General features: G+C 48.2%; 1 protein-coding gene across 2 annotated transcripts in view; it reads right to left on the bottom strand.

Moving 5' to 3' along the window:
• The window catches only part of SLC35F3 (solute carrier family 35 member F3), a 426863-nt gene that overhangs the window by 131700 nt on the left and 270611 nt on the right, over nt 1–24552 (bottom strand). Inside the window, exon 1 of one of the 2 annotated variants that reach the window (XM_019954272.2) lies at nt 15090–15422. The exons of the other annotated variant lie outside the window; for it this stretch is intronic. Within the exon in view, the coding sequence (XP_019809831.2) occupies nt 15090–15165 (76 nt within the window). The 5' untranslated portion in view covers nt 15166–15422. Of the gene's footprint in view, nt 1–15089; nt 15423–24552 lie in introns of those variants that run through there. 2 annotated transcript variants of the gene reach the window in all.

Raw genomic sequence — 24552 nt, 5'->3', positions numbered from 1 at the left:
TCTGAGAGAACACAAATGGTGACTTGTCTAGTGGTCCAGTGGTTAAGACCCCACCTTCCAATGCAGGGGATGGGGGTTCAATCCCTGGTCAGGGAACTAAGATCCCACTGGCCTTCTGCTTGACAACTACTGAGCCCGCGGGCTCTAGAGTTCGTGTTCTACAACTAGAGAAATGTCCACGTGCTGTAACAAAGACCAGGCACAGCCAAAAAAGAGAAAGACAGAACACAAATATTTCTTTTTTGAGGTCCCCTAGAAAAAGCAGCGGAGAAGGCAATGGCACCCCACTCCAGTACTGGGAAATCCCATGTATGGAGGAGCCTGGTAGGCTGCAGTCCATGGGGTCGCTAAGAGTCGGACACGACTGAATGACTTCACTTTGACTTTTCACTTTCATGCATTGGAGAAGGAAATGGCAACCCACTCCAGTGTTCTTGCCTGGAGAATCCCCGGGACCGCGGAGCCTGGTGGGCTGCCGTCTATGGGGTTGCACAGAGTCGGACACAACTGAAGCGACTTAGCAGCAGCAGCAGCAGCAGAAAAAGCAGACCCTTGTTGACTCTTTCTCTGAAGAAGTAGGCAGGAAGTTCTGCACTTACAAAGTGCAAGAGTCACTATCTTAAGGAGAAGGGACTCAGAGCTGGACTCAAGGATAATCCACGGGCTGGCCTGGTCCCAGGCTCCTGGAAGTGGAGGGGTTATCATCCTGAAGAGAACAGGAGAAGAGACTGCCCCAAGACACCTCCATTAGTAAGACCTACACGGTTAATTTTTCAAAGTTTTTTTTTGAGGGCTAATTTTCCTAACTGCAAAATTCACTTGTTTCAGAAGTGCAATTCACAATTCTTAGTAAATCTACAGAATCGTGAATCTATCACCCCATCCAGTCTTAGAACACTTCCATGATCTCAAAATGGGTCCTCATGAGTGCTCTGAAGTCCCTCCCCAGCCCCCTGCCCCCATCCCAGGCAACCACAAATCTTCTATCACTACAGATTTGCCTACTCTGGTTTTTTCATAGAAATTTGTCGACTTTTTCATCTGAGTTTTTACTCAGCATAATGTATTTGAGGTTCCTCCATGGCACTCACGGCATGCGTCAGGAGTTCATTCTTTTTATAACTGGATAGTAGGGCAAATGGCTAGTCTAAATTTTGCTTATCCAGTTATCAGTTGATGGACAAGGGTACAGTTTCTCGTTCTTTGGCTACTGTGAATAACGCTGCTATGAACACTCATATATACACTAAGTCCCCTACACATGAACCCGCAAGTTGTAAACTTTCAAAGATGTGAACGTGCATTCCATCAGTGCCAGGAGTGAGAGACATTGCAGCTTGCCCTCTGTCTCCTATTGCTGATGATCTTTCAGCTCTACCATCTCCCATCTCCACTCCCTCCTCCAGGCAGTACCTCTTCTTGCCTGTTCACTTGATGCCAGACCCTGTATGCCAGCTGTCATACTGTACTACTGTGCTTTTCAGGGTACTGCACTGGAAAGTTAAAATGTTTTATTTTTTGTTTGTTTTTATGTATTGTGTGAAAAGTATTATAAGCCTATTACAGTACAGTACAACATAGCAGATTGTGTTAGTTGGGTACCTGGGCTTACTTTGTTAGACTTAGGCAGAAATCAGACTTAAGAATGCACTCTCAGAACAGAACTTGTTTGTATGTTGGGGACTTACTTTAAGTCTTTTTACAGATATGTTTTTGTTTCTCTTAGATGGACTAAAGTTTTAGCCAATTTATTGAAATGTACTGTGAGGCATTGGAGAAGGCAATGGCACTCCACTCCAGTACTCTTGCCTGGAAAGTCCCATGGATGGAGGAGCCTGGTAAGCTGCAGTCCACGGGGTTGCTAGGAGTCGGACACGACTGAGCGACTTCACTTTCACTTTTCACTTTCATGCATTGGAGAAGGAAATGGCAACCCACTCCAGTGTTCTTGCCTGGAGAATCGCACAGAGTCAGACACGACTGAAGCGACTTAGCTGCTGCTAGCTAGCTGTGAGGCATAAGGCAGACACACACTCTTTCCTAGGGGAGCTTGTCCATCCAAGTGTTGGGGTTTACGGTATCCACGTTGTAGGTGGGTCAATGTCTCCAAATTGACCCACATAAGACACAATTGATGGCTGCTCTGGGAACAGAGCCCCCACCCTTTTCTTTTTCTGGATTGCCCAGGGAAGAGGGCTTGATGAGCGATTTCCCCATTTGCTGATCACTGACGCATATATCCTTTCAGGGCCTGGTCATCCAATAAAACAGCTTTTATAAAATCAGGAGCTTGGAAGAAAGCTTTTGTTTATGGCCACTTGCAAGTGTAATCCATCTCCCCAAAATGCAGTTTCGGTTTTGTTTACCTCATCTGCTCATTAAATACTTGCTCAGTGAATTTACGTGTGACTGTTTCATTTAAGACATGGTTTCGCGGGAAGGGAAGAAAAGGCTGCCATATGTGTAAGGCCACCCCGGACCCTGGGTGTCCCCAAAGCAATCCTGATGTCACATATCTTGATGGATGATGCCCACCTGCACTTGTCAAACTTCTGTTTGTATTCCTGGCCTTTGGGTCAGAAAATATTCCCATTATTCATGCATGATGAAGGCTCAGTCACACTTGTGTCTGGCAATGGGCCCCGGGAAAGATGGACTCCACAGATAATTAAAGCTGACCCTGAGTAAGGGAGAAGAAGAGGGCACGGGGAAGCAAAGGGCAAGTGACGAGTTTTGTTGTTTTTTTTTTTTAATTTTTTTTAGACTGCATGGTCCTGCCATTGCACTGCTTGTAGGATCTTAGTTCCCCAACCAGGGAATTGAACCAAGGCCCTTGGCAGTGAAAACATGAAGTCCTAACCACTGGACCCCCAGGGAATTCCCCAAGTGACAGTTAAGCATACAGTTAAGCATACAGCTCTCTGCCAGGAGATTATACAGCTTTTTTCAAAACTTGCCTTAATGTTGGCAAAATATGACTGTTCTTCTTTTGTGGGACAGCTGAGGGTCTCACAGTTAGTCTCTCAAGGTCACAGAGTAGTGAGGGGCTGAATGCAGTTCCAAGCATCCATCTGACCCCAAAGCATCCAGAGGAATGTACAGCATCCTTATTCTTCCCTTTGGAAGTGACTGGTGCTGACCACCCTGGTCACATCCGCCGATCACTAAAGAGGGGCTTTAAGTTTTCAAAAGGACAGACTCTCTTTTTACATTTGGAGCATCCTGAGTGTGTATGGAACTCTGGGTTGGGGTTCACCAACATGAAATGAAGACTTTTGTGAGCTGAATGGCTATGTCCTCCTTCAATTTATACATTAAGACTGTAACCTCCAACGGCTGCATTTGCAGTTGAAGCCTCTAAGGTCATAGGGTGGGGCCCTGATCTGATAGGGTTGGTGGCCTTATGGGAAGAGAGACAGCAGGGAGCTCTTCCTGTGGACATAGAGAGGAGCTGCATGAGGACACAGCAAAGAAGTGGCTGTCTATAAGCCAGGAAGAGCACCTCCACCAGAAGCCAACTTTGCATACAACTTGATCTTGGTGATTGCAGCCACGAAATTAAAAGACGCTTACTCCTTGGAAGGAAAGTTATCACCAACCTAGACAGCATAAAAGCAGAGACATTATTTTGTCAACAAAGGTCCATCTAGTCAAGGCTATGGTTTTTTCAGTGGTCATGTATGGATGTGAGAGTTGGACTATAAAGAAAGCTGAGTGCCGAAGAATTGATGCTTTTGAACTGTGGTGTTAGAGAAGACTCTTGAGAGTCCCTTGGACTGCAAGGAGATCCAACCAGTCCATCCTAAAGGAGATCAGTCCTGGGTGTTCATTGGAAGGACTGATGTTGAAGATGAAACTCCAATATTTTGGCCACCTGGTGCGAAGAGGTGACTCATTAGAAAAGACCCTGTTGCTGGGAAATACTGAGGGCAGGAGGAGAAGGGGACGATGGAGGATGAGATGGTTGGATGGTATGACCGACTCAATGGACATGGGTTTGGGTAGACTCCAGGAGTTGGTGATAGACAGGGAGGCCTGGTGTGCTGTGGTCCATGGGGTTGCAAAGAGTCGGACACGACTGAGCGACTGAACTAAAACTGAAACTGATCTTGGACTTCCAGCCTGCAGAACAGTGAGAAAATAGTCTATTAAGTCATCCAGGCGGTGGTACTTTGTCATGGCAGCCTGAGCAGACTGGCCTGAGGGTGTTACAGCAGGGAGTGCACTGTGTTTGTGAAGGTGTGAGGCACAGACCGAGAGCTGTCACTGTGCAGGAAGTGGTGACAAGCTGTGGATGAGTATTTATTGTGATAACCTCTTAGAAGAAATGCCGCCATATCGTAACCAAGAGAAGACTGAAGAGGCATGTGATATGGCATGCTAGACAGCATCCTAGAACAGAAAAAGATGGTGGGTAAGAACCAAAGACGGAGAAGGCAATGGCACCCCACTCCAGTACTCTTGCCTGGAAAATCCCATAGATGGAGGAGCCTGGAAGGCTGCAGTCCATGGGGTCGCTGAGGGTCGGACACGACTGAGCGGCTTCACTTTCACTTTTCACTTTCATGCATTGGAGAAGGAAATGGCAACCCACTCCAGTGTTCTTGCCTGGAGAATCCCTGGGACGGGGAAGCCTGGTGGGCTGCCATCTATGGGGTCACACAGAGTCGGACACGACTGAAGTGACTTAGCAATTAGCAAAGAACCAAAGAAATATGAATAAATATGAATTTTTGTTAATAATAATGCATCAATGTTGGCTCATTAATTGTGATAAATGTACCATACTAATAGAAGATGTTAACAATAGAAGAAATTGGATGTGAAGTATTTAAGAACTCTGTACTATCTCTGCAACTTTTCTGTAAATCTAAACTATTCTAAAATAGGGCATCTCTGGTGGCTCAGTGGTAAAAAATCCATCTGCAATGCAGGAGACATGTGTTTGATCCCTGGGTTGGGAAGGTCTCCTGGAGAAGGAAATGGCAACCCACTCCAGTGTTCTTGCCTGAAAAATCCCTGGAGAGAGGAGCCGGGCAGGCTATAGTCCATAGGGTCGCAAAAGAGTCAGACATGACTTAGCAACTAAACAACAACAACTCTAAAATACAAGATTTATTTAAAAAAATAAAAGAAAAAAATAACTGCCATGAATGACTACATTAGAAATACCAGGTACTTCCCTGAATTGCTTAAGCATTTGCTGTAATTTGGAGAAGGCAACAGTACCCCACTCCAGTACTTTTGCCTGGAAAATCCCATGGGCGGAGGAGCCTGGTAGGCTGAAGTCCATGGGGTCGCTAAGGGTTGGACACGACTGAGCGACTTCACTTTCACGCATTGGAGGAGGAAATGGCAGCCCACTCCAGTGTTCTTGCCTGGAGAATCCCAGGGATGGGGGAGCCTGGTGGGCTGCTGTCTAAGGGGTTGCAGAGTCGGACACGACTGAAGCGACTTAGTTGCTGTAATTCCTGGAGATTAACATGCAGAGATAGATGACAACATGGCAGTTGCAAAGTTGTTTTTAAAAAACAAAATTATTTCCCTGGTGTGGATACAGAACTGGGAGGTGAAGGAAGGCTGCTTTTTAAAAGGGGGTGGAGCCGCTTGGCAGAAGGAACTTCACTGGAAGTTCTACCTGGCTGCAGCGCTAGTCTGAATCAGCCCCAAATCTGGCCTGCTCCCCAGCCATCATCACCACCTCCAAAAACAGACACTAGTACTGGCCTTTCCGCCCCACTCCTCACATTCTTAGAGGTCCCCAAGTAACTCCCAATATCCAAACCACACTGCCTCTTGCAGTGGGTTTAAAACAATTCTGGAATGTTCACAGCTCAAAGCAAACATGACTTCTGAGAAGGTGAGTGGATATGGGTAAGCTTGAGATAATGCCCTTAGCGCCTTGGGGGAGGGAAGAGGCCACCTTGGGAGGGGAGCAAGGGCCTGTTTGGATCTGTGGTCTGAAGACACCTGGGCTGGAAGGGATCAGTTTTAATCCCCACACCTGCCAGTCATGGCCTGTTAGCCTCCAGGGTTCCACCGCCTGCCCAGGCACATCATACCTCTGTTCACAGCAGGCACTCACCCCAGAAAGATCGGGGGATATTCCTGCACTGCTGGGACCCGCACACAAATACCAACTTATGTACACACTCCTCTTCTCTCAAGTCTGTGTGGTGGGATTCAGGCTGTTGTGCCTCACAGGGAGACGGGGGTTATAGGAAGGCAGACTGTGTGCAGCACAGCCCCCCAGGAAAGAAGGGGTACATGGAGTCTCTCCCTCCGAAGGGGAGCAGGGAAACAGGGTGATATTTTAACTGGTGGCCTAGGTGGTTACACAACTCATCTTGATGCACAAAGCACTGTCTTCTAGAACATCTGGTTCTCAGCAGAGTCATAAAACATCCATCTCTAAGGCAGGACTGAGGGTGCTTGTTCAAGGACCCATGTGCGGTCAGCTTAAGGTATCAAAAGTCCTCCCTGGCTTCGCTCCACCCTCTGCCTGGGCTGAGGGTGATGGGATGAGCGCATCCCAGGCAGAGAGGCTTTGATGCGGAAACATCCAGGCCAGCTCCAGGCAAAGTTGGAAATTTGCACACTCCTCTTTGGGGTCTTTCTAGACCTCTTTCTGTACCCCCATCATGGGGGGTTATTGTCTGGAGTCCATTGCTTTCCTGCTGCTGAAGATTCATAGAATCTAAGTACTCATTTAACTTTTCTTCCTCTTCCTGCCCAGATGCCAAATCCCACCCCTGAAACACACACACACACACACACACACACACATGTACACACATATACATAAATACAAGCATGCACAAACACACAAGAACACACACATACATACAAGCACACATATACACACACATGCACGCACACACACAAGGGGCTTCCCAGATAGTGCAGTTGTAAAGAATCCACACGCCAGTTCAGGAGGCACAAGTGACTCAGGTTCGATCCCTGGGTCAGAAAGATCCCCTGGAGGAGGAAATGACAACCCACACCAGTGTTTTTGCCTGGAGAATCCCATGACAGAGAAGCCTGGCGGGCTAGAGTCCATGAGGTCACACAACAGTCAGACAGGACTGAGCATGCCTGCACTACTTCCTCTATGAAGACACATGCACACACACACACACACACACACACACAGGTCAAATTTCTGACTTTCCCTGGGTCATGTTCCCTCAGTCTCTATCAGCTCTCTGATAGTAAAGAGATTTCATTAGATAAACCAGTCCCTGCTAATGAGTAAGCTACTTACTAGACTCATAGACTCTTTCTGCTGAAACAGCCATGGAAGCTCTACTTTAATCCCCTTTCTTTTCAGAAAAGAGAAGCCCAGGTTCCAGGAGGTGAGAATTAGTTAGTAGGGAAGCAGGACATGAAATGCCAGCATCCTGTGCCCACAGGGCGTTCTTCCTCCACACTCCCCTTCAGTGACACAGTGTCTTAACCAGTGAGAATGGATCACTTGCCAAAAAGGCTTTTAAGAGTTATATCTCTCCTGGGCTCTCCCACACAGCTCCTCCGAACCCTTTCTCACCTCTGCGAGCCTTCATCTCCATCCATCATTTCTGGCAGATGGTGCCACTTCATACATTACAGAGAAGATCCAAGTCATCAGCTCAGGTCCTCGGCTTCTCTCCCCAGCAGCCGACATTTCTGAGGTCTTTGATCTCATCTCTTCCCTTCTCGCCAGGCTAACCATCCCTTCTCTGGCCTGGTCTGTCCTCCAAAGCCCCTCTGCCTCTGGTCTCTGCTGCCTCAATCACACTCTCCTGGGGCAACTCCAGACCTGCCCCAGCACTAGACTCCTTCCTCTGATTTACAGAAACATCAGCTCTCCCTAGGGCTTCCCAGGTAACTCAGTGATAACAAATCTGCTTGCCAACCAGAAGATGCAGGTTCGATCCCTGGCCTGGGAAGATGCCCTGCAGAAAGGAATGGCTACCCACTCCAGTATTCTTGCCTCGAGAATTTCATGGACAATGGAGCCTGACAGGTTATTGTCAGTCCATGGCATTGCAAAGAGTCGGACACAAGTGAATGACTAACACTTTGACCAGATCTCCCCAAATCTCTCCCCTTCCTCTTAAAGAGAACCTAACTCCCCTCACCTCTCCTACTGACCAATACCTTTACTGGCCTCTGCTTTTCTTCTCCTTTGCCAAACATTCACCCCTTGCAATCTGGTCTGTGGAGCAGCAAAATTGTTTCTATAAAACTGTGTCGTGGGGTCCAGAGGTTAGGACCCTGTTCTCACTGTCAAGGGCGAGGGTTTTAGTTCCACAGACTGAACAGTGAGGTCAAAACACAAAACAAAACCTGCTTCCTTTGGCCCTGTCTGATACTGCAGCACAATTTCTCATTCTTGGTTTTCTTCCTGGGATTTCCATGACGCCCTTTGATCTGGGTTCTGCCTCTTCCATCTTCCCAATGTCTGTGGCCAGCAGGCTTCTGGGCCAGCCCGTTCATCCCCACAGTGCCATCTCCAACCTGATTTGTCACTCGGCCTTCACCACCTCTTTCTCCCGGGTTCTTGCCTCCTACACGCAAACACCTGCACTCAAAGGCACTGCCAAGGCCCCACTCTCATCTTGTCTAAATGTGACGCGTCCCCTGTCTCCCCAGCTGTGACTGCCAATGACATCTTAATCTTCATTTATTTTTATTTAACTTTTTTAGGGGGAGCCATGTCACTCAACTTGCAGGATCGTAGTTCCCTGACCAGGGATCGAACCTGTGCCTCTGAAGTGGAAATGCAGGGTCCTAACCACTGGACTGCCGGGGAATTTAAAGCATCTTCATCTTTAGAGTCCTCTTGGATGACTCCCTTTCTGCCCTCCAACTTCAACTCTGTCTGTGATATACTTGACTGTTTTTGATTCTACTCTAATTCCTTTATAAATATTTATTGTGATTGGTGAAATCACCTTCATGGTTCATTCTGAACATCAGAGCCATGTATCCCAGACTCAGACAGTGTCTCCCTTCTCTTCTTCCACACCTCCCGCTTCCTACTAGTTTCAGTCTACTCTCCCAGGCCCAGAATTCGAGAGGCCCTCCAAGTTTGCCTGTGGCCAGCCTTGACCTTGGACCTTCTTCCCCTGACTTCTTCAAATAATGTAAGCTCTGTCCCCACCAGACTCCCACAGGTCTCTGCCAAATGCTACCCTCTCCTAACTCTGCATCTTGGTCTGCAGGGCTACCCTGCCTGGAAGCCCATGTTCTTACCTTTCCCCTATGACACCAGGGTTTCATTAGTGGCTCATATGGTAAAGAATCTGCCTGCAATGCAGGAGACCTGGGTTTGATCCCTGGGTTGGGAAGATCCCCTGTAGGAGGGAATGGCAACCCACTCTAGTATTATTAGGCTTCCCTGGTGGCTTGGACAGTAAAGAATCTGCCTGTAATGCAGGAGACCTGGGTTCAGACCCTGGGTTGGGAAGATTCCCTGGAGGAGGGGCATGGCAACCCACTCCAGTATTCTTGCCTGGAGAATCCCATGGACAGAGGAGCCTGGCAGGCTACAGTCAATGGGGGTCGCAAAGAGTTGGACCTAACTGAGCAACCAAGCATAGCACACGATGACACCAGAGGGCAGAGGCGTGGCCTCTACCGTGATGCTGCGATCATGCTCCCAGAAGACCAGTTTGAAAGGAAACACAATCATCACCTGGAGTTCAGTGATGAGAAGGGTGCTGAGACCACATCAGGCTCAGCAGGAAATAGTGTCCTGTTAGATTATGTCATTTTGACAACGCAAGGGTAAGAGTGACAGGAGTGGCTATCCGTGTCCCAGCCGCAAGTGAGCTCCAGGGATTTCCCTGGCAGTCCAGTGGTTAAGGCTCTGGGCTTCCAATGTAGAGGGCCCAGGCTCCATCCCCAGTGGAGGAACCAAGATCCCACATGCAGTGGGCCCGACCAAAAAAAAAAATTACCTTCCAACATGCAATATTTCTTTGCGACATTTCTCACTTGTTTGGGTCAAGAATTATAACTGGCTCCTCTTAGCATCCCCAGTAATATCTGGTTCCTTCTCTTGCACATATTAGGTAACACACTGGATCAATACCGGAGTGATTTTTGTCCTTGAGGTTTTAGGCCTAGAGCGATGCAACCTAGGAGACATTTTGGGCATGGGAATCCTTTGGCAGTATACTTCTCAAGACAAGAGGTTTCTAAGGTTGACCCTCAGGGCTGCACGTCCCCGAATAACAGTCTTATTCCTTTAATAAAAACAAAGGAAGTGGCTTCCCTGGTGGCTCAGTGATAAAAAATCAGCTTGCCAATGCGGGAGACACGGGTTCGATCCCTGATCTGGGAAGATCACACACGCCATGGAGTAACAAGGCCCGTGCGCCACAACTATTAAGCCTGGGCTCCAGAGCCCAAGAGACATAACCACTGAAGCCACATGCCCTAAAGCCCAGGCTCCACAACCGGAAAAGTCACCGCAAAGAGAAGCCCGCGTATCGCAACTAGGAAAAAACCTTAGAATCAACAAAGACTCAGCACAGCCAAAAAGTAAAATAAATGAAACTATCTTTTAAAAACCAAAAAACAGAGGGACTTCCCTCGTGGTCTAGAGGTTAAGAATCCACCTTCCAATGCAGGAGACATGGGTTCGATCCCTGGTTGGAGAACTAGGATCCCACATGCCTCGGGGCAACACACCACAGCAAGAAGCCCCGGTCTGCAAGAAACACCTAACACAGTCATAAATGAATAAACAAAGGAGCCAGCTCGAGGCTGGGGGAGGCTGAGACAGGCTGAGCGCCCTGAAGCAGAGGCAGTAGTAATAGCAACAGCAGTGGGCCCTGTGAGCCACCTCAGTGGTCCAGACCTCCTAGTCACACTGTGATGGGAGGAGATAGGTACTGAGCACTTACAAAGCGCTAGGCAAATATGCCTGTGTAGCCCGGCACCCTTGCTTCTTCCTTTTTTTCTAATAGAATTTTATCTAAAATTTTTTATTGGCCATATTGCAGCTTACAAGATCTCAGTTCCCGGACCAGGGATTGAATCCAGGCCTTCTGCAGTGGAAGCATGAATTCTTAACCACTGGACTACCGGGGAATTGACAGTACCCTTGATTTCTCATTGCACAGCTTCTATGAGTGAATCCTGGATGCCTCAGTTTCCTCGTCTGTAAATTGCAGTAATAATGCTTCCTTCCTTTAGAAGGCAAAGAGATTATGTAGCCATCTCCCCAAGCAAAGTACCTGCAACCTATCATAACACTCATTAGCAGGAAACTATTACTCTCATTATTACTGGAGACAGATCATCACCCTCATTTCCATTCGAAAGAACTGATTACCAGAGAGCTTTAATCATCAAGCCAAAGTCACTTGCTTCAGCAGGAGAGGTGGGCCCCAAATCCAGTCCACAGGCCATGGCGGCCTCCTGGGGGAGTTCATCGTCCTGTTCTCAGCCATTAATTCCTACTGAATGCAATTTTATTGAACATGAGTTAGTTGGTTGTGAATACAGACAATCCAAGTAAAGATGCGTTACTGATCAATATCCAGTGTCTGGGTCCAGGGGGAACGCCAGGAAAGGAAGATGAAAAAAAACAAGGTGTGCCATCAGACAGGAGAGATGCCATCAACCTGGCTGAAGTCCCTTTTCAAGACGCAACTCCTCCCAGAGCCCAGGCGCAGTCCCCTTCTCACGCTTTCTGGCAGGACCTGTGCACTTACCCTTCCCTCTGCCTGAACCAGCCTCCCCTCCCTCCCTGCCTGACAGGTTTTCTCACTTCAATTGCAAGGACTCTACCTCAGAAGGCTTCCTCCACAGAAAAATCTCCCCCTCAGGAAGGCCTCCTCCTCCTCCTCAGGCAGACCTCCTCCTCCTCATCCTCTTTCCCAGGAAGGCTTCCTCCTCCCCCTCCCCCTCCTCAGGAAGGCCTCCTCCTCCTCCTCAGGAAGGCCTCTTCCCCCTCCTCAGAAAGGCCTCCCTCTCCTTCTTTTCTTCCTCCCCAGGAAGGCCTCTTCCTCCTCTTCAGGAAGGCCTCCTCCCCCTCCTCCACCCCATTCTCCTCAGGAAGGCCTCCTCCCCATCCTTAGCAAGGCCTCCTCCTCCTCCCCCTCCTCCTCCCCCTTCTCCTCCTCAGGAAGGCCTCCTCTTCCTCCTCAGGAAGGCCTCCCCCTTCTCCTCCTCCCCCTCCTCCTCCTCAGGAAAGCCTCCCCCTTCTCCTCCTCCTCCTCAGGAAGGCCTCTTCCTCCTCCTCAGGAATCCTTCCCCTCCCCCTCCTCAGATTATCCAGTTATCAGTGTCCCTGCAATTCTCTGTCCTCAGTTCTGAACCAGAATTTACCACCTCCTTCAAAGAATGAAGTTTCATTGCTCCTATTTGCACTTCCAGGGACACCGAGCAGGATCAGAGGAGGTATTTGTTGAGTAAATGAAGTCATCTTGTCCACCATCCTGTGCTTGAGTTCCACCAAGAGTTGTATTTTCTATTTTGGTTTTATATGTACCACATGCTGGGGCTTTCTTGCCTCCCCTTAGAAGACATACCACACAAGCTAATAAATATTCTTTGCTAACTGCCTTCCATCACTGGAGCCTGTCTGCCATCCACACAGAGACAGCCACAGTAGGGGGACCACCTTATCCTGTGCATCCAAGGCAAAACAAAATGATTCAACACTTCCAAAACTAGCACACAAGATGCAAATGGTTTCAAAAAATAGACCCCAAGCCAAATTGAACACAAATACCAAGGGAAGAGAAGCAGACAGACAGAAAGAGCTACATGAGAGTCTAGGCATACCCAGGGCAGGTTTAATTAGCTCTGCCCTGCAGACTTTCTCTGACACACACACAGGTATCCCATACAAAAAGGCAACTGGAGGTCTTCTAGTATCACTGGAACTCTGCAGATGCTTCCGGATACTTCCAAAAACATCTAGATACCCCACACATGTACTCTTTTTGAGAGCAGCAACAAGGTTCACCAAAGGTGTGAGACAGTCTGTGACTGGAGGATTGCCAGACATTTATTAAGCACCTACTGTGTGCCAGGCATGTGCCAGCCAGGTACTGTCACCTACCTACCTACCTACTGACCTGAATGCATTCATTTCCCAAAGTCCCCTGAGGTAGATTGTTAGTTCTGTTCCACAATCGAGGAAACTGAGGCTCAGTGTTTATGATTTATACACTGCAAGGGGGGAGCCTAATCCCCTGAGCTGCCCAATTCTTAGTTTAATATACTTCCCATTAGCCACAGACATGTATGTGCAAATGTTAAGAAAGCAAACCTGGGCTCTGCTAGGCGATCCATGTGAAGAGTAGGCTCAAGGCTCACCTGGAGGCAGCCCTAAGGGACTTGGGGGAGGGAATCCCCGTTTTCACTCCTTGGAGGCCAACCCTAGGCCTGGCTGGAGGGGGGCCTGGGCCTGGCAAGTCACCTTTGCCCTCTGAAGTACCTCTGAGGTCACAGTGCCCAGCTCTGGAGGCCTCTCCATTCATGCCCAGCCTGCTTCTTCGTGCCTCCTGGGAGGTGTCCTGCCCAAAGTGGGCTGGGGGCTGTTATGGGGAGGTACCCCATAACTAAAGAGCAGGGCCGACCGATTTGACTTCATCAGTGAAGACAGAGGTACTTCCCATGAAGACCCCATGAACAAGAAGACACTTCCAGCTTCCCCAAGGGACACAAATATCCAACTCTTCCCCTCCCCAACTTACTTATACCTCTGGGCAAGATCCTCAGGAAGACTTGAATATGCAATGGTGAATGGCTACCCACTCCAGTATTCTTGCCTGGAGAATCCTATGGACAGAGGAGTCTGGTGGGCTACAGGCCATTGGGTCTAAAAGAGTAGGACATGATTGCGCGACTAACACGTTCTCTTCACCCCCCCCCCCCCCCCCCCAGAGGTAGCACATGCACTAAATTCAGGTGTGGGTCACTCATACCAAGTCTTTCCTAAAATTGGGATGGGGGAAGGGAGAGACAGCCATGTGCAGGAAAAAACAAACAAACAAAAAATCCCAACAATCTTCTAAAGGTAGGAAAGGAGAAATAGTTAAGTATTAAGAAATATATAGAATGTAAGAAATTGTTGAGTTGCAGGTTAGTGCAAAGTGATGTTCTGAAAAGCATGGCTTTTGGTTCCAACAGCTGAGATTCCATTCCTGCTTCTCCACCTACCACTGTGGATCTTGGACAAGTCCATCTACCCTTCTGGGCCTCAGAGGCCTCCTCTCTAGTATGGGGGCAACGGTACTAGGATGACTACTGGCAGGTGCCCTGCCAGCCTCCTCTCCCTCTCAGATTCCCTCTCTCCTAGTAACAAACAAGAGCTCGGGAGGGAATACAGGATCCTCAGAAACCATCACATAGAGGTCCCAGCTCCAAGATACAGTCACAGGGAAATAGCAGAAGCCAGGTTCGCACTGGGATCCTTAGTCTAGAACAAGGGGTCTGCTTTCCTCAACCCACTGACGGTCCCTTCGCAGGCCTCACCTGGCCTAAGGAGACTCAGTCAGTCCACATTGGCCTCCTGGGAGGAGGAGTTGGGGGCTGAGGCTGTCTCCCTCTGCTTTTCCTCCTTTCCCCATAAAAAGGCAAGGTCCTCTTTACTCCAGCCGAGTGCCCGCTGGGTCTGAGTAAGGTTGCTCTCCGGAGCCGCTATGGGTCTCTGCCTCAAATCCCCTGAGTAGGGGGAAAGACACGTTTTCCAGGCTGCTGGTGGCTTTTCGCTCACCTGCTGGCCCTGCCACGGAGCGGGGCATCGCTTGGCTTGTGGGCTGGGGAAGGCTCAGAGCGCTGGGCGGGATGTCTCGCCTGCGGCAGCCAGCCTTCTCTGAGCTATGCCTCTGGTCTGCCTGGGGGCGGGATGGGGTGAGGTGGGGTGACGCTCCCAACCCAGGGGACTCCGGACAGGCCTCGAAGGAGCTGAAGTGCGGGACAGGAGGCAGCCGGGTGGGCAGCCCGCGACTCCCTCCCCGCAGCCTCTCGTGGCAGTCGGGCGACCGAGCCGCCACCTCCGGAGGCGCGCGGCGCTGCCCCAGGGGCATAGGTAACAGGGTGCGAGGATCCCCGCTCCAGGCCCCGCCGACCCGGTCCGTTACCTTCCACTTTGGTGAGGGTCAGGACCGGACTGTTGCAGGCGCTGAGCGGGGCCACCCGGGCCGAGTGCTTCTTCATGATGAGCCGTCAGCCTGCAGGAGCGCCGCCGCCGATCGCCTACATCCTGGGGCCGGCTGGAGCGCGCCTCGCGGGCCCGTTGGCCTCCTCCGGGGAGGAGCGCGAGCTGCTGGCCGCCCCGGCCCTGCCTCCCGGGGCCGCCGGCCGGGCTCCCGTCGCCGCGCAGGGCTCACTGCGGCGGCCGCCCCGCGGAGCGCATCGTCGCCGGCCGCTCACCCACTCCGCACCCGCGCGCACAGCCCGAGGTTGCCGCAAACTCCAACGTCACGTACAAGTGCACTCCCCGCTCCCACCCCGCGGGCTCACCTGCTCCGCCCCCGCCCCGGGCCGCCCGCCCAGCCCCGCAGCCCGGCTTCCTCCCTCGGAGCTCGGCCCCGAGGGTTGCCTCCGGTCGGGGCGGGGGTCGGCCCGCAGCTCCCCGGCAGCCCCTGTCCTTTGCTGAGACCAGCGCACGGGAGGCGAGGCCCTGAGAACTCAGCCTCAGAGGTTCACAAGTTTAAACTGGGAGCTACTGACTTCGGATGGGGAGTTAGCCTCCTCCCTGCGCAAAATCCTGAAGTATTGGTTTACGAGAGGAGTCAGAAAAAAGCAAAGCTTTCCCAGGCTGGCATTAACTTCTTTGGAAGTCTGGGGGCACGTTATTCTGCCTGATCCCCTGGACAGCTCTTTTTCCTTTTGAGGACGATGCCAAGCCCAGAGAAGCAAGGCTGCCACGAGAAAACAAAGGTTTGGGACTTCTGCCCCTGCCCTGGTGCCCCAGCCCTGAGAGGTCCGACTGCCTGGGAAGCAGGGCAAGCTTCATTTCGGCCCAGATCCTAGGTTTCTGCTGCAGCTTTTGCCTCTGCAAGCCCTGGTCTCACCGCTCCTACTCTGACCCACCTGTAAGCTACTGGCCAATGATGCTTGATTAAAAGCAATGACATACCTCTTGCATCACTGGCTGGGCGATCCCTGAGTGACTACCCGGTCCCCAGGACGTTTATCTCATGATGGTGCATCATCACAGGTGCCCAGCCATCATCCTTGTGGAAAGGATGCACAGGACTTGTGTGGCCCAGGAACTCTAAGGGCTTCAGGGGCATCTCATTCACGCAGGCCCAGCCATCGCTTTGGTCTCACTCTCCGCTGGGAATCTGAAGGCTCCGTGCTGATTCCAGGTGGGTTTTGTTGTTACTGTTAAGCCCTTACCTCTCACTCTACTGGTTTCCTGTCACAAAGTGGATGTTCCACTCTATGACGTCATTTTTATCCCCCATAAGGGTAATTCAGTGGCATGGCAGAGGTGGACAGGGGTCTTACAGCAATCCGGTTTCCCTAGCCTGGAACCTACCAGGTATCTCTGATGACATCCACCTGCATGCTCCCAGATCTCTGGTGGAAGTGGCTCCTACCAGTTGCTTTTGTAGGGTTCCTGTTATTCGCTTGCTCTCTAGAACTCCCGAAAAGAACAGCATGACTGCTGGGTCTCCAAAAAGCCAGGGCTTCCCTGGGTCGCTGCCTCATTGCTCTAGCAAAGGAAAGGCCCTCTAGTGGTGGCCTTCGCACTGTGCGCCTCTTACTCGGACCTTGTCCCCAGGACCCTAGAGATGACACCACAGTAAGTCAATAAACCGTTCCCTTCTTTGTAAAAATTAAGCACAAACAAAAAGCAAACCAAAAACCCAAAAAAATCTCATCTATTAAAGAAGACCTTTCAGCATAATATTCCCACGTGTTGTTTCATCAGTCAACTTTTGCCATATACACAATAACTAAATAAAATAAACATCACATCATAACTTACCCATTTTATGAGCACTATGTATCAAGTACTGTGCTAAGTGTTTTACATAAATCACTTCATTTTCTACTCGCAAAAGCTCTGCAAAATTGTTACTTAGTTTTACAAATGGGGAAACTGAGGCTAAGAGAAATGAACTAAATGTTCCAGGTAATATAGAAACCAGCTGAGCAGGGATTTATTTATTTTTCTATTTATTTTTCAATGGAGGAAAATTGCTTTACAATGTTATGTTGGTTTCTGCCATACAACAACTTGAATCAGCCTTTATATACATATTCTCTCCCTCTTGAGCGTCCCTCCCCTCCCTGCATCCCCCCTCCCCCAGGTCATCATAGAGCATCAGGCTTGGCTCCCCGTGTTAGAGAGCAAATTCTCACCAGCCACCTATTTTACATATGGTTCTGTATCTATGTCGATACATTCTCCATTTGTCGCACAATTTCCCCACTGTGTCCACAAATCCGCTCTCTACATCAGTGTCTCCATTTTTTCCCTTGAGCAACTCTGAACAAATCAAAAGCCTACACCTACAACTGCTATGCTATTCTTTTATGTTATAAAATGTAAAATGTAAAAATTCCATGTAACTATTCCAGTTGAGGTAGGAGACACAGTAATCTGTAATCCATTTCCTTTCATTTGACTGTGGTTTTAGGAGAGCTCACCGTGTTCATGCTTGTCTGGACTGCCAAACTCATTTTGCTGCACAGGTCACAACCAAAATGTCCAATAAGTATCTGCCTAGCTGGTTTTTTAGTTATCTGTACATGTGTGCACACGAAGTTGCTTCATTTGTGTCCAACTCTTTGTGATCCTATGGATGGTAGCCCACCAGGCTCCTCTGTCCATGGGATTCTCCAGGTAAAAATACTGGAGTGGGCCCCAAGCCCTTCTCCAGGGGATCCTTCATGACACAGGGATTGAACCACCATCTCTTATGTCTTCTGTACTGGCAAGCAAGCTCTTTACTCCTAGTGCCACCTGGGAAGCCCTTTTAGGTATATATTTTCTATTTATTGCAATTCAAATATATAATTCAGTTCAGTCGCTCAGTTGTGTCCAACTCTTTGCGACCCCATGGACTGCAGCACGCCAGGCCTCCCTGTCCAACACCAACTCCTGGAGTTTACCCAAACTCATGTCCATTGAGTCGGTCATGCCATCCAACCATCTCACCCTCTGTCGTCCCCTTCTCCTTCTGCCCTCAATCGTTCCCAACATCAGGGTCTTTTCAAGTGAGTCAGCTCTTCGCATCAGGTGGCCAAAGTATTGGAGTTTCAGCTTTAGCATCAGACCTTCCAATGAACACCCAGGACTGATCTCCTTCAGGATGGACTGGTTGGATCTCCTTGCAGTCCAAGGGACTCTCAAGAGTCTTCTCCAACACCACAGTTCAAAAGCATCAATTCTTTAGCACTCAGCTTTCTTTATAGTCCAACTTTTACATCTATACATGACCACTGGGAAAACCACAGCCTTGACTAGACAGACCTTTGTTGACAAAGTAATGTCTCTGCTTTTTGATATGCTATCTAGGTTGGTGATAACTTTCCTTCCAAGGAGTAAGCGTCTTTTAATTTCATGGCTGCAGTCACCATCTGCAGTGATTTTGGAGCCCCCCAAAATAAAGTCTCTCACTGTTTCCATGGTTTCCCCATCTATTTCCCATGAAGTGATGGGACTGGATGCCATGATCCTCGTTTTCTGAATGTTGAGCTTTAAGCCAACTTTTTCACTCTCCTCTTTCACATTCATCAAGAGGCTCTTTAGTTCACTTTCTGCCATAAGGGTGGTGTCATCTGCATATCTGAGGTTATTGAGATTTCTCCCGGCAATCTTGATTCCAGCTTGTGCTTCCTCCAGCCCAGCGTTTCTCTTGATGTACTCTGCATAGAAGTTAAATAAGCAGGGTGACGATACACAGCCTTGACGTACTCCTTTTCCAATTTGGAACCAGTCTGTTGTTCCATGTCCAGTTCTAACTGTTGCTTCCTGACCTGCATATAGGTTTCTCAAGAGGCAGGTCAGGTGGTCTGGTATTCCCATCTCTTTAAGAATTTTCCACAGTTTATTGTGATCCACACAGTCAAAGGCTTTGGCATAGTCAATAAAGCAGAAATAGATGTTTTTCTGGAACTCTCTTGCTTTTTTGATGATAGATAATTAAATATTACTAAATACCCTTGCCATTAATTTCACTCTAGGACATTTTGCTACCCAAGAGGTCATCACCTCCTTGTGGCTTTCAATTTCTGCTTATCAAAGAGATGGTATGGTACCAGTTCTCAACTTCTTCCCCTTAGTTTTAAGCATTGAGTGTTTTTCTCTATTCAACTCTATCAGCCTGTGTGCTCCCTCACCTTGTGTTTCAAATAAAAAACAAACTTCCTCCACTCCTTTAAAAAATATTATGTTTATTTATTTATTTTTGCCACACCACCAGCTTGCAGAATTAGTTCCCTGGCCAGGGATGGAATCCATGCCCTCTGCAGTGGAAGCTTGGATTCTCAAGCACCGGACACCAGGGAAGCCTCCTCCACTTCTTTTTAAATCAGGAGGCCCTGCTACTTTCCATAGGAACACTGATACTCCTCAGTGTACATCTTTTTCGGGAGTAGGTGTGATGCATGCAGGCTACGTAGCTTCAGTCATGTAAACTCTGTGTGATCCTGAGAGGGTAACAGGTAGGAAGGCCAGGGGTCTCCAAAGGGAGGAAATAGGCTGCAAGTGTCAGACATTTTTATCTCTCTTAAGCTGCAGGAGGAAACTAGCGATATTTTTTTCTTCTCCATACAAAGTTAAAAGGTTTCTCTTAAAATACTGTGTTACCAAAATGACACCTGGTTTCACCGGAAGTTAACTATTCTCAAACCTTGAGATAACCAATGCATTTTTCTTATGGAAATGTTTGTCTTAAGCTATGCTAATGTACTATGCATTTACCCCAGACTCTGTCTTCAAGTTGGTTCTGCCTAATGGTTCAGAAGCCTTTGACTGTATGGATCACAATAAACTGTGGAAAATTCTTCAAGAGATGGGAACACCAGACCACCTGACCTGCCTCTTGAGAAACCTATATGCAGGTCAGGAAGCAATAGTTAGAACTGGACATGGAACAACAGACTGGTTCCAAATAGAAAAAGGAGTACGTCAAGGCTGTATATCGTCACCCTGCTTATTTAACTTCTATGCAGAGTACATCAAGAGAAACGCTGGGCTGGAGGAAGCACAAGCTGGAATCAAGATTGCCGGGAGAAATCTCAATAACCTCAGATATGCAGATGACACCACCCTTATGGCAGAAAGTGAAGAGGAACTAAAAAGCCTCTTGATGAAAGTGAAAGAGGAGAGTGAAAAAGTTGGCTTAAAGCTCAACATTCAGAAAACGAAGATCATGGCATCTGGTCCCATCACTTCATGGGAAATAGATGGGGAAACAGTGGAAACAGTGTCAGACTTTATTTTGGGGGGCTCCAAAATCACTGCATACGGTGATTGCAGCCATGAAATTCAAAGACGCTTACTCCTTGGAAGGAAAGTTATGACCAACCTGCTAAGTCGTGTCAGTCGTGTCCGACTCTGTGCGACCCCATAGACGGCGGCCCACCAGGCTCCCCCATCCCTGGGATTCTCCAGGCAAGAACACTGGAGTGGGTTGCCATTTCCTTCTCCAATGCATGAAAGGGAAAAGTGAAAGTGAAGTCGCTCAGTCGTGTCCAACTCTTCGCGACCCCATGGTCTGCAGCCTACCAGGCTCCTCCGTCCATGGGATTTTCCAGGCAAGAGTACTGGAGTGGGTTACCACTGCCTTCTCCAAATGACCAACCTAGATAGCATATTAAAAAGCAGAGACATTACTTTGCTAACAAAGGTCCGTCTAGTCAAGGCTATGGTTTTTCCAGTAGTCATGTATGGATGTGAGAGTTGGACTGTGAAGAAAGCTGAGTGCTGAAGAATTGATGCTTTTGAACTGTGGTGTTGGAGAAGACTCTTGAGAGTCCCTTGGACTGCAAGGAGATCCAACCAGTCCATTCTGAAGGAGATCAGTCCTGGGATTTCTTTGGAAGGAATGATGCTAAAGCTGAACTCCAGTACTTTGGCCACCTCATGCGAAGAGTTGACTCATTGGAAAAGACTCTGATGCTGGGAGGGACTGGGGGCAGGAGGAGAAGGGGACGACAGAGGATGAGATGGCTGGATGGCATCACTGACTCGATGGACGTGAGTCTGAGTGAACTCCGGGAGTTGGTGATGGACAGGGAGGCCTGGCGTGCTGCGATTCATGGGGTCACAAAGAGTCGGACACAACTGAGTGAATGAATTGAACTGAATGGCTCAGAAACTACTTGACAAACCAGTATGTTATACTCAGATATTGTTCCCCTAATCTATGTAAACAAAACTATTTGTATGGTAACCTGCCTTTCTACAAGATTCAGGTTAATCATTTTATGGCCCGGGATGAATCATCTGGTGCCAAGATTATCCCTAAATGCATCTTATGGGTGAGAGGCCTGGTGCCATTCTGAGTTTTAAGACATACCTTTCTTTCATTAACAGACTGCTAGTGACTATATAACATCCAGCTGAAGACTAGCAGGGGGGGTACTCTTTCTGCCCCCTTCTGATGCCTATGTCAGAAGCTTTCTCTATCTCCTTTATACTTTAATATAAGTTTAGTACACAAAAGCTCTGAGCGATCAAGCCTCGTCTCTGGCCCCAGATTGAATTCTTCTCCTCTGGAGGCCAAGAATCCCGGTGTCTTTTCGTTCAGCAACAACCTTTCAATCTCATGGACTCTAGCCTTCCAGGCTCCTTTGTCTATGGGATTCTCCAGGCAAGAATACTGGAGTGGGTTGCCATTTCCTTCTCCAAGGTGTGATGGGGATTCATATTTAAAAACTGACATACATAAGAGTATTCTAGAAAGTTAACTGTGTACTGGTGTATGCGTATAAACCAGTATCTTAAAAATTCAAACAATTTAAAACTCTATGCTGGAGCTAGGCTATAATGATCTAATTCAGGGATACCTAGAAAATCACCAAGTTTCCCACTCAACAGCCAAATCTCAAATTACAAAAAAAAAAAAAAAAAGTGCTAATAATTCTTTCAATAACAATAAAAAAGAGACATGATCCTTGAAATATCAATGGAAACAACTCTGAATAAACAATATCCAGGACAGAGGATGGATCACTTGACCTCTCTTCTTCTTTGGAGGGTATGTTGTTGTTTAGTCACTAAGTCGTGTCAGACTCTTTTGCAACCCCAAGGACTGTAGCCCGGCAGGCTCCTTTATTCATGGGGTTCTCCAGGCAAGAATACCAGACTGGGGAGCCATTCTCTTCTCCAGGGGATTTTCCCTTGGGTGGGGAAAATCCTTGGGTCTTGAACCCAGGTCTCCTGCGTTGCAGATTGTTTACCACTGAGCCACCTGGGAAGTCCCTTTGGAGAGTATGAGTGGGAGCCAATAACTGAACAATATTATTGGGCATCCACCTGTCTTAAATTTAGTATTACAGAGATTAATCTGAAAGCAGATCTGGGATGACATTTTCCAGGTCATATTCATTAACAGCTCTTCCTTGCCATCTTCTAAAAATGTATGGTTCACTCATCAAAGTCAAGCATTTCGTCAGCTCTACATCAGATGGCCGCTCTTCTGACAGAAGCGTGTTCTTTGTCTCTGACCCCACTCTGTTGTTTGTTTTTCTGTTTCCCTCAATGCAGTTGAGGACATGGGATATTTAATGGCAGTTTGTGGCAGCCTGGTATGGTGTACTCATGGAGAATAGATAGTCTAGCTTCTCTGCTCTATTTTGCTTTTGTTTTCTTCAGTGTTTCTCCTTTTATTTTTATTTATTTTATTTTTTAAAAAATTTTATTTTATTTTAGGGAGAGGGTGGGATGATTTGGGAGAATGGCATTGAAACATGTATAATATCATATATGAAACGAGTCTCCTTTTATTTTTTAATTGGAGTATGATTGCTTCACAGTGTTGCTGTGTTAATTACTGCTGTACAATGAAGTAAATCAGTTATACGTATACATATATCCCCTCCCTCTTGAATCTCCTCCCAACCCCTCCCGTCCCACCCCTCTAGGTTATCATGGAACACCAAGCTGAGTTCCCTGTGCTGGACAGCAGGTCCCCCCTAGGGAAATATATAGATGCTTTTGAACTGTGGTGTTGGAGAAGATTCTTGAGAGTCTCTTGGAATGCAAAGAGATCAAACCAGTCAGTCCTAGAGGAAATCAACCCTGAGTATTCATGGGAAGGACTGATGCTGAAGCTGAAGCTCCAATACTTTGGCCACCTGATGTGAAGAGCCGATTCACTGGAAAAGACCCTGATGCTGGGAAAGACCGAGGGCAGGAGGATAAGGGGATGGCATAGAAGGAGATGTTTAGGTAGCATCATTGACTCAATGGACATGAATTTGAGCAAATTCATTCACTCTGGAGACAGTGGAGGACAGAGAAGCCTACTGTGCTACAGTCCATGGGGTCACAAACAGACATGACTTAGGGACTAAACAACGACAGCAACAACATCAGGAGACACAAATAAACGTGTGCATAGTATTAGAGATCCTTGTAGCCACAAACTGTAAATGACACAAGTCTATCAACAGGGAAGTAATCTGTCACGTGTTTATGTAATAGAATATTTTAAGCAATGTAAATAAATGGGGTAAAGCTGGAAAAAAAAGAAACTAGATGGTCTCTGTGTGTTTGAAGTAAGTTCAGTGAATAGATACGAGGGTAACAAGCCTTTGATGCAGAATTTACACACCACAAACCCGATTTTTATACTCCCTGACCTGCCCCTAACAACCTTCTTGCTATCTCCCCACTTCCCACTTGCAAACCAAAGAGAAAGAAGTGGAAGAGGGGTCCCAGAGAAGAAAGGAGATGAAACAGCTGGTTTCTCCTACCACCAAGTGGCTATATTTCAGTCGCAACCCACAAGTAGGGGCCTACCCATGGCCCGTTAGGAAGAAAGAGGCAGATAAGCTGGGTGAATCACCCCGAAGCAGGTGCAATGTAGGGCCTGGCCAATTCCTCAAATTCTGGAGGCCTACCACACTTCCTCCTGGCATGGAGCTCCCAGCTCTGGGCTTACGTTCAGGCTCCAGCTTCCCTAAATAACTCGTGCTGCCCAAATAACCTAACCTGACTTCCCGAGCAGACTCACGATTCTGCCATCCATAGGGGTCACTGGCCTATTCCTTCCTCTCTGCTGGTATGTGAATACATATAGGGCCTCCATGGTGGCTCAGACGGTAAAGAATCCACCTGCAATGCAGGAGACCTGGATTCAATCCCTGGGTTGGAAAGATCTCCTGGAAGGGAATGGCAACTCACTCCAGTATTCTCGCCTGGAGAGTTCCAAGCACAAAGGAGCCTATCGTGCTACAGTCTGTGGGGTCACAAAACATCAGACACAACTGAAGCGACTAACACTTTCACACGATAGTTAACTAAGGCATCCAATCTCTTTGGTGGGGTTAAGTTGTACTTATGACTCTCTTGAGTTTCCATGCAAGACAGCATGGAAAATACCTTGAACAATGGCCAAGAGCTTGAGTCTGAAC

The sequence above is a fragment of the Bos indicus genome, chromosome 28, assembly GCF_029378745.1.
Source record: "Bos indicus isolate NIAB-ARS_2022 breed Sahiwal x Tharparkar chromosome 28, NIAB-ARS_B.indTharparkar_mat_pri_1.0, whole genome shotgun sequence".
In the NCBI taxonomy this organism is placed as follows: domain Eukaryota; kingdom Metazoa; phylum Chordata; class Mammalia; order Artiodactyla; family Bovidae; genus Bos; species Bos indicus.
Note: the sequence above shows the minus strand (reverse complement) of the source record. Positions and strands in the feature narration are given on the sequence as shown.